The following is an 11,279-nucleotide window of genomic DNA, read 5'->3' as shown; positions in this document are numbered from 1 at the left end:
ATGCAACTCATTAATAATAGGTTCAACATTTCAACCGAAAAGGTGATGATAGGCCCGTGCTGTGTTCGCAGCTCATTTGAGCGGCTCAAGGGGCTCAAAAAAAAGAAGAAAAAGAAAAGTGTACTCAGTAGAGAGCCGATCGCTGCCAGGTGTGTCTGCAACGACCACTGCTGCATTTTGTGATTTAATGAAGACAACCCACGATTGGCTAATCCCACGTCTAGACACAAATGGGCTGTAAGGTGTCTTGTAAATCATCGTACAAAATACATACAATCCTGCCAAACACTAAATTGAAGTCACAGAGCTGTGTGCCTGTGTAGCGGCGGCAATATTTACCCCACAGAGTAGCGGCTGGAGCTGGGCAATGCACTCAGCTGTGATTCTACAAGTGGCCCCATACGGGTTAAGAGTAGTAATCGAAGAGTCAGCAGACAGTCAATGGCAGTATTATACAGACAGTAAAAGGTGTTTTGAAAACACGAGAGGTCTTTGAGCATGCAGCCAAATATGATGCAGTTTGCTGAATCATATTCGAAGTAGCTTTGGACAGACACAGAGCTGCACACTCACTCACTCACACAAGGGACCGATTGCATGATCCTCCTGGTGGTGATACGACGTTATTGCAGTTTTAAAAGAGGGTCCAGGGCAGCTCCGGACTTTGACAGGTCCAGTTATTAATTTACAGTCAATTCAATCAAATGAACACAAATCTGATATTAAGTAGTGATATCAAGTTGCAATGGCTTTTCCTTTATTGTAGAAATCATTATTTACAATGTGTGACAACAGGACAAAACAGAGAACATTAGCCATCTTAATAAAATAATAATACCATTACAGACATCAACTTAATGGTCACTCTGCTGATGGTATCAGGTTCATTGGTATTATTATAAGAAGCTATTGAAAAATAACAAAAGATCTGTTCGAAATAGTCCTCATTTTTCTTCCAGAACTCTAATGTTATGCTCTGGAAACATTCTGTATTCTTTTCTAATTTCTTTCTTTCTTCTTCATCATCCGACTTCCTCCCGTGTTCTGTTGCGTTCGACCAAATGCATGGAGCAACTCTGTAAAAGGGAAATACGATATCCCATAATGCCGGAGTCCCCACACGCATCCAGTAATCAAAAAGAGATTTGTAGACCCGCAGAGAGCAGAAACAAAGGATCGAGTTTTCCTGCTTGCTCTCGGTAGGAAATCTGTAATGTGAGGGCAGAGGGCTCTGTGGGCTCTTGTCTGATAAGTCAGGTCATTCTGTGTTAGTTGCATTGATGAAAAAAAATCCTTTAAAGGGTTTAAGTTTTCACGCTGCTGAAGTCGATACCTTTTCTGCCGGGTGCAGCGGCCTTTTATCTTCTCTCTTTTTTCCTGTTTTCTATCCGTCTTGGTCTGTTTTGTGGTAATTCCTTCTCCCATGTGAAGACCTTTCTCTCTGTGCTTCTGGTATCTCTGTCTAGCTCTTCTCATTTCTATTTGTCTCCTTTTATTTTCACCTACTGTACCTCTGCTGAGGGGCGTCAATACCAGTCCAGAGTGGAAATATATTACACCAGAGACGGGTCATATTAATACTCACATTCCTCGAGGCACCGGCCGAGGAGGTGGAGTAGCAGCCATCTTTGACTCAAGCCTATTAATAAATCATAAACCTAAACTAAACTACAACTCATTTGAAAGCCTTGTTCTTAGTCTTTCACATCCAACCTGTAAAACATTACAGCCAATTCTATTTGTTATACTGTACCGGCCACCAGGTCCATATTCAGAATTTATATCTGAATTTTCTGAGTGTTTATCAAGTTTAGTCCTTAAAACTGATAAGGTTATTATTGTCGGAGATTTTAATATTCATGTGGATATTGACAATGATTGCCTTAGTACTGCATTCATCTCATTGTTGGACTCGATTGGCTTTTGTCAGAGAGTACAGAAACCCACTCACTGCTTTGGCCACACCCTCCACCTTGTTCTTACATGTGGCATTGACATTGAGCATTTGGAGGTCTTCCCACAGAACCCTCTTCTGTCAGACCATTACCTCATAACTTTTGAGTTTATACTCCCGGAGTGTACACCGTTAGTCAAAAGTTTCTACACCAGATGTCTAACTGACAGTGCTGTAGCTAAATTTAAAGAAGTGATTCCTTCTGCATTTGATTCAATACCACGTCCCAGATTGATCATATTGTCGATAGTGCTACAGGCTCACTGAGAATGACACTAGACTCGATAGCTCCACTGAAGAAAAAGACAGTGAGGCAAAGGAGGTTTGCTCCCTGGTATAACCCTCAGACCCGCGACCTAAAGCAAACTTCACGAAAGCTTGAAAGCATATGGCGTTCCACCAATCTGGAAGTATCACGCTTAGTTTGGCGAGATAGTCTTAAAACATATAAAAAGGCTCTCCGTAATGCCAGAGCAGCCTATTACTCATCAGTAATAGAGAAAAATAAGAACAACCTCAGGGTTCTCTTTAGCACTGTAGCCAGGCTGACAGAGAGTCACAGCTCTGTGGAGCCGTGTATTCCTATAGACCTCAGTAGTAATGACTTCATGAACTTCTTCAATGAAAAGATTTGAACTGTTAGAGGCAAGATTGATGATCTCTTGCCCTCAACTACTGCCGATCTGTCATCAAGAGGAGTGGCCTTGGAAACGGCTGTATGCCCTGGTGTATATTTGGATAGCTTTTCTCCCATTAACCTAGACCAATTGTCCTCAATGGTTTCTACTTCTAAACCGTCTACCTGTCTCTTAGACCCCATCCCAACGAGGCTGCTTAAAGACGTGTTGCCTTTAATTGGCACCTCTCTGCTGGATATTGTTAATGTGTCTTTGCTAACAGGCCATGTACCACATTCCTTCAAAGTAGCTGTAATTAAACCTCTCCTGAAGAAGCCCACTCTTAATCCAGAGGTGTTGGCTAACTACAGACCAATCTCTAACCTTCCCTTCCTCTCTAAGATCCTTGAGAAAGTAGTCGCAAATCAGTTGTGTGACTTTCTACATCAGAATAGTTTATTTGAGGAGTTTCAGTCAGGATTTAGAAAACACCACAGCACAGAGACAGCACTGGTGAAAATTACAAATGACCTCCTAATTGCATCAGATAAAGGACTCATCTCCGTACTGGTATTATTAGACCTTAGTGCTGCGTTCGACACCATTGATCATGACATCCTATTACAGAGACTGGATCAGTCGATTGGCATTTCAGGTACCACACTAAGTTGGTTTAAATCCTATTTATCAGATCGATCTCAATTTGTATTTGTAAACGATGAAGCCTCAATGACCACCAACGTTAATCACGGAGTTCCACAAGGTTCTGTGCTTGGACCAATTATATTTACCTTATATATGCTTCCTTTGGGCAATATTATCAGGAAACACTGCATAAACTTTCATTGCTATGCAGACGATACTCAATTATATCTATCGATCAAACCAGAGGAGACCAACCAGCTCGCTAAAATTCAAGAATGTCTTAAAGACATAAAAACATGGATGACCTGCAACTTCCTGATGTTAAACTCAGACAAAACTGAAGTTATTTTACTGGGCCCTGAACACCTCAGAGATCAATTATCTGGTGATGTGGTTTCTGTAGATGGCATTTCCCTGGCATCCAACACCACTGTAAAGAATCTAGGTGTTATCTTTGACCGAGACTTGTCCTTTAACTCCCACGTTAAGCAAATCTCAAGGATTGCATTTTTTCATCTACGTAACATTTAAAAAATCAGGCACATCTTGTCTCAAAAAGATGCAGAAAAGCTGGTTCACGCGTTTGTTACTTCCAGACTAGATTATTGCAACTCCTTATTATCAGGCTGCTCTAATAAGTCTCTTAAATCCCTCCAGTTGATCCAGAATGCTGCAGCTCGTGTACTCACACAAACTAAGAAAAGAGATCACATGACTCCGGTATTAGCTGCTCTGCACTGGCTCCCTGTAAAATCAAGAATCACATTTAAAATTCTTCTCCTCACCTACAAAGCCTTGATTGGTGATGCACCATCATATCTTAAGGAGCTTGTAGTACCATATTGCCCCACTAGAGAGCTGCGCTCACTAAATACGGGACTACTTGTGGTTCCTAGAGTCCTAAAAAGTAGGATGGGAGCCAGAGCCTTCAGTTATCAAGCTCCTCTTTTATGGAACCAGCTTCCACTTTCAGTCCGGGAGGCAGACACAGTCGCCTCATTCAAGAATAGACTTAAGACTTTCCTCTTTGATAGTGCTTATAGTTAGGGCTGAATCAGGTTTGCCCTGGTCGAGCCCCTTGATATGCTGCTATAGGCTTATAGGCTGCTGGGGGATGTTTTAGGATACACTGAGCACCTATCTCCTCTTCTCTCTCTCCTTATGGATGAATCTACATCTCTCCATTGCACCTTATTAACTCTGCTTCCTCCCCGGAGTTGTTGTGACTTCACGTCTCATAGGGTCCATTGGACCTGGAGGTGTCTGATGCCTGGTGAGCCAGCCTCCCACCTTGGCCCTGCTGATGCCCCGCCCTCCCTCCTCTCTACCTCCTTCTGTTTCATGGATTGGAGTTCCATTCATACATTGTCATATTCATGTAATGTGTTTATGTAACTTTGTAAATGCTGTTCATTCTATACACATGACATCTATTGCTTCTGTCCATCCGGGGAGAGGGATCCTCCTCTGTTGCTCTCCTGAAGGTTTCTTCCCTTTTTTCCCTGTCAAATGTTATTTTTGGGGAGTTTTTCCTGATTCGATGTGAGGTCCTGGGACGGGGATGTCGTATGTGTACAGATTGTAAAGCCCTCTGAGGCAAATTTGTAATTTGTGATATTGGGCTATACAAAATAAACTGAATTGAATTGAATTGAACCAACCTGACAATTTGCTCCCAGACTGTGTCCTGAATCATAATTTATCTCCATTGTTGATTTCATCTCCTATTTGCAGAAATGTTCTTCAGCAGTAAGTTTGCACTTGTCTCACACTCAGACTTTTTTCTCGTCTTCCTGTTCACCTTAACAACTCACTCTCGATGCTTGAAATGTAATATCGACACTCGACATGCAATGCCCACGGAGGGCGGTTTGTCGTGCACACATCATCACCGTCGGAGCGTTTACTCGTTAAGAAGGACAGAAACACAAGCTCACCGCCACATGGAAACCACTTCACGGCATGCAGAGACTCTTTAGGAAGCACTGCAATTTCTGAGGTCATTTCTATGATTTGTGAAAGTATGAAATGCAGTGACACGTACACTATGGATGGTAAATTCATGCTCGGTGCTCAGAACGGCAGCAGCTCAATGAAAAGAAGTTTTACCTCTCACATGTTTGTCTCCGCACAGATCGAACCAAAGCAATTTCACCTCAAGGTTGCATCAACAATGATAGACATAAAGTACTCACTTTCTTTTCTTCCATCTGTGGCCTTAAAGCAATACTCTGAAGCAGAGAATGAAATGGAACTATTTACTTGGCAGTATAATAGTATGAACAACTCAGACGTCAACTATTTGTAAGAATAAGAAAACTAAAGACAGTTTAGACTAGTTATTGTAATAGTTAGCAATTAGCCAAATGATCAACAAGCTGATACAGAGTTAAAACACATGATCTGCTTATCAGAATCAGAATCAGAACCATTTATTGCCAAGTATGTTGGACATACTAGGAATTTGTCAGGTGGTGCATAATATTGGACAATAAGACAGTAAGACAAATAAACAGTGCAAGAAATATGAATATGTTCAATTCATAATTACAATTCTGAATGCTTCATTCTACATAATATAATAATAATAATATTTGTTGTTTTGTTTAGCGCAATAAAAGGCACTCAACAGCACTTTACATGGTAAAAACAGAAGCAATAAGAGCAACTATATAAACAAGAGATTCCATAACAGTCAGAAACAAAACAAAAATGTACTTAATTAGCATCCCAAGCTAAAAGTAGATTTAAATAGATATGTTTTACATACCATACTAATACAATGGGCAGTACATGCAATGTTTGCATGCATATGTAGAACGTGAAAGGTATGGACCATGAAAAAAAGTGAATAATGCACATGATCACTGCATGATCCATAGTGCAATCCATTTGCTCTTTGTTCTCATTGAAATAACGTTCTCTAGGGACATTGTTTAATTCAGTAATTACCAAAGACTGGCACCTACAGGTGGGTCACAGGAGATTTAATTTGTGTCACCAAATATAGTATATTTTCTAAATGTTTTCCATTTTCCATCTTTTATTTAGCATGTATATCTGCAGTACACATTTGAGCCACAAGAGGGAGTGGGGCTCTTCTGAAATGCTTTTATTGGGTCTCACTGATTAAGCATTTCCCATGTTTGAGTATTTTCAATAATCAATGCATAATACAAAATTGTGAGTTATCCAGGTAGCGAGTCTGAAAAGTGAAGACAATGCTTAAACCTATATTCTCTCTACTGTCCACCAGGGGGTGACTCCTCTAGATGTATCTATTGTCATTGTATTGTTTTAATAAGCATTCTGTAGCTCACTTCTGCTAGCATATTTACCAAGATGGGTCAATTGTTCTAATACACAAAGTCTTCTGCCTGGAAAATCAAATCATACGCGATTATAGCATATAGCTCTAAACACTAAGATGATGCATAGAATGTGCTGACAACTCTGAACAGCTACTCAGTCATCTATAAAGGCCGACAACTAAAATATTATGAGACAAAACAGAAGACATCCTGACAGATAGGTTGTAATATTGCTGCTCACACTTTCTTTAATAGATTCAGGGACCTGAAAAGTAAACAACTTAACCCCATTGCTAGCATAACGTTCTATTTTCCTTCCCCTGGTATTTCCTCCTGAACATATGTTCTCCGGAGCTATCTTTAACAGGGGGCATGCGAGTGTGCTGTGCGAGCCCCCCCGAGGGGTACAACAAACTAGCAGCACTCTGACCTCCAGTTAGAATGAGGACTCTCCATCTCTAGACAACTTGCCCTATGTAGCTCTCTTCTGTCACTTTAATGGCTAATGGCTCCCATTCCCCCGATGCAAGAAAATTAGGGGGCCTAATACAACAAAGTGGCCTAGCTTTTGGTGTTTTGTGTATAACAGATTGTTTCCAAAGCAGTGGAAGGGGGCATGCTCATTGTGAGGATGCCTCATCAATCATCATTTCACAGTCTTTAAATGGGTGTGCGCCTCCCTCGGGGATTTTAGGATTGAACTGCCACAGATATAAGGGGCCGGCCTAATGCATGTTTTCTAGTCTAAGCAGTTTCTAAACTAACTCTGCATTTAGATGGAGGACTACTGACATGAATGTTTCAGGAATCTCCACCATGAAATTGCTAAATAGATACAGTAAACAGGTCATAGCTCAGTAAAAATGGTAGTTCCTTAAAACACAATTTCCCTGCTGACAGATGACAGACACTCTGTAAAAGACCAGTATTTCCCCTTTACAGAGTAGACTAATGATAGGCTACTCTGTAAAGGGGAAATACTGGTAAGCAGGAAGTGAAGAGCCTCTGTGCTAAACATTGAAATCAGAAATTGAGGGAAATAAGTGTATTCACCTTCTTGCTGAGAGTTAGATGAGAAGATAGATCCCACTCTTGTGTCTGAATGTTAAATGCAAAAGCTACGTAGTGGGGGGGGGGGGGGGGGGGGGGGGGGGCTAGCCTGGCTCTGCAAAGGTAACAACATCTGCCTAGCAACAGCTCTTTAAATCTCAGAATGGTTGACAGATTTTGTTTCAACCAGGCAAGCTGTCTCTAAATATTTTAAGTCTTTATGCTAAGCTAAGCTAACTGGCTCCATGTTTAACACAGATACATAGGCTACAAGTGGTAAATTCTCATTTTCTCTTCCAACTCACAATTAATAGAATAGATATATTTTCCAAAATTTAACAATTCTTTAAACGAAGAAACAAAACGTCCAAACATCCCAACCTTCCAACACATTTCTTATTTACACATTGACTTTGCTACAATGTAAATCTGTTCATCTCTTCTCAAGTAGTTAAATCACAGTACTTCAAGGGAAAAGGACATATTTCTGGATTAGAATAGAAACATGTGGCTCGGTTGACCTTGTACTCACCCCTGGACCTCAAATCAGTACTTGCGTGTGGTTACATTTAATAACTTGGACAACTGTGCTACTATTTTCCCTATGGGCTTTGAAATAATAATTTTCCAATAATTAATTCTATGTTTGTTTTGTGTTTAACATTGGCAAAAACAGGCTAGGCTTATGCACATTATTCGCTAATCTTCATCTTGACAGGATAATGCCAGATTTAGGAAGTCTGGGTCTATCCAGCCTCTTAGAGGAAAAGCCACAACAGCAGTGATTTCCAACAAGATCCTTGTTAAGTGACAGCTTGATGTTCGCCTCTGAATACAGAAGTGCCAAAAACGATTAAAAAAGCATCCACTCACAGCATTGTGCTGCATCTCATCCTTTATGTGCTGCATGTCATCGTTTATGTAATTTATGTGCTGCATGTCATCGTTTATGTGCTGCATGTCATCGTTTATGTGCTGCATGTCATTGTTTATGTGCCGCATGTCATCCTTTATGTAATTTATGTGCTGCATGTCATTGTTTATGTGCTGCATGTCATTGTTTATGTGCTGCATGTCATCCTTTATGTGCTGCACGTCATCGTTTATGTGCTGCATCTCATCCTTTATGTGCTGCATGTCATCGTTTATGTGCTGCATGTCATCGTTTATGTGCTGCATCTCATCCTTTATATGCTGTATGTCATCGTTTATGTAATTTATGTGCTGCATGTCATTGTTTATGTGCTGCATGTCATCGTTTATGTGCTGCATCTCATCCTTTATATGCTGTATGTCATCGTTTATGTGCTGCATCTCATCCTTTATATGCTGTATGTCATCGTTTATGTGCTGCATCTCATCCTTTATATGCTGTATGTCATCGTTTATGTGCTGTATGTCATCGTTTATGTAATTTATGTGCTGCATGTCATCGTTTATGTGCTGCATGTCATTGTTTATGTTCTGCATCTCATCCTTTATATGCTGCATGTCATTGTTTATGTTCTGCATCTCATCCTTTATATGCTGCATGTCATCGTTTATGTGCTGCATGTCATTGTTTGTGTGCTGCATGTCATCGTTTATGTTCTGCATCTCATCCTTTATATGCTGTATGTCATCGTTTATGTAATTTATGTGCTGCATGTCATCGTTTATGTTCTGCATGTCATTGTTTATGTTCTGCATGTCATCCTTTATATGCTGTATGTCATCGTTTATGTGCTGCATCTCATCCTTTATATGCTGCATCTCATCCTTTATGTGCTGCATGTCATCCTTTATGTAATTTATGTGCTGCATCTCATTGTTTATGTGCTGCATCTCATAATTTATGTCATTTATGTGCTCCATCTCATTGTTTATATAATGTATGTGCTGCATCTCAATGTTTATGTGCTGCATCTCATTGTTTATGTGCTGCATCTCCATGTTTATGTAATTTATCTCCATGTTTATGTAATTTATGTGCTGCATCTCATTGTTTATGTAATTTATGTGCTGTATCCCATCATTTATGTGCTGCATTTCATCGTTCATGTAATATATGTGCTGCATCTCATCGTTTATGTGTTGCATCTCATCGTTTATGTAATTTCTGTGCTGCATCTCATCATTTATGTAATATATGTGCTCCATCTCATCGTTATGTGCTGCATCTCATCGTTTATGTGTTGCATCTCATCGTTTATGTAATTTCTGTGCTGCATCTCATCATTTATGTAATATATGTGCTCCATCTCATCGTTATGTGCTGCATCTCATCGTTTATGTGTTGCATCTCATCGTTTATGTAATTTATGTGCTCCATCTCATCGTTATGTGCTGCATCTCATCATGTATGTAGTTTATGTGCTGCATCTCATCGTTTGTGCTGCATCTCATCGTTTTATGTGCTGTATCTCATCATTTATGTGCTGCATCTCAGCATTTATGTAATTTATGTGCTGCATCTCATCGTTTGTGCTGCATCTCATCGTTTATGTGCTGCATCTCATCGTTTATGTGCGCATCTCATCGCTCTCCTAAAGACGCCTTCTCAAACTTGTCAACTGAACTTACTTTTCTAACAGAAACATTTCCCCTACTTCAATTTGTATTGCCACCAGCAATTTTATAGTCGAATGAGCTCTTTTGTGAACCTATAAAGCAATCATCATTTCATATTTTTTAAATTGTTGGCAGCCTCAACAATCTGCTTGTGTGTATTGAAGACGTGGTACTGTGATCAGGCATTGTTAGGCACATGTTGACGCTTTGTAGGGGAGTTCTTTTTTTACTTCAAACCGGATGGACATGATCTATTATAAAGCATACATTGGGTGAAAGATCCAGCGCTATTCAGAGGAGATGACGAATGGCTCCTCTCATGGTCTCCTGTATCAATCAGGACAGGCCGGCTCATTATGTCAGCAGATTCTGAGCAACAGGGAAATGGTTATTCAAATCTCTAAAAATATGCAGAGACAGTGAAAACACCTTGACCATGAATATCCATAGCCTCACGTCGCATGAGATGCACTGATGCTGATGAGGAGGGGCTTTGGCACGCAGTAAATAAGATGCATACTAAAATGATGGGCTCAAGAACAAAAACCTGACATCAGACATATCAGTCATGTGTAAGGCGAGGTGAACATGTTAATATACTACTCTTAGTGTACAGCGTAAATATGGTTGCATAAACTCACTAAAATCACATCTAATAAAATGAACAATGAACATAAAAAAAGTATGCTCTTTTTGTTCTACATTTTATTCAAACATAAATTCCTATTTATTTAAGCCATATTGGTGATGGCATGAAGACGTCAACATCTAGTAAATGTTCATACATGGAGATGATTTCTGATTTCTGGTTTATTCCTTAGTAATCTCTCTGCATCCCTCGTGTGTGTGCATGTCTGTGCATCCCCTGTTCCGTTGCTACATAGCAAGGTAATGTCTGGCAGCCATCTAGACAGTGGAAGATGGACTCCAGACGGTTTCCTCAGTCTTCGGAGTGAGCCAGGCCTCCAGCTCTGCCTGCAGAAAATATGTGTCCTTCGCTGATCTCTCCATCTCTTTCATTCTCCAATACGTTCTCTCCCCTCATTCCTCGTTTTCTGCCTCTCTCCACTCGGCGTCGGCCCACCCTGCTCAGCACATATCTGGGCTGCATTCAGGAACCAGCCAGTCACAATGAGAACCAGGATGAGGGAT

The 11,279-nt window shown here is 40.4% G+C and overlaps 1 protein-coding gene across 1 annotated transcript; it reads left to right on the top strand.

Moving 5' to 3' along the window:
* The first annotated feature begins 4,952 nt into the window (after positions 1-4,952).
* On the top strand, positions 4,953-11,083 carry LOC117727843 (dynein heavy chain-like). The gene is made up of 3 exons (XM_034528350.1): positions 4,953-4,965; positions 8,416-9,698; positions 11,012-11,083. The coding sequence occupies exons 1-3, from the start codon at positions 4,953-4,955 to the stop codon at positions 11,081-11,083; spliced, it is 1,368 nt and encodes a 455-aa protein (XP_034384241.1).
* Positions 11,084-11,279: the final 196 nt, after the last annotated feature.

This window comes from Cyclopterus lumpus, chromosome 24 (genome assembly GCF_009769545.1).
Source record: "Cyclopterus lumpus isolate fCycLum1 chromosome 24, fCycLum1.pri, whole genome shotgun sequence".
Lineage (NCBI taxonomy): Eukaryota > Metazoa > Chordata > Actinopteri > Perciformes > Cyclopteridae > Cyclopterus > Cyclopterus lumpus.
This window is presented reverse-complemented; position numbering and strand designations above follow the sequence as displayed.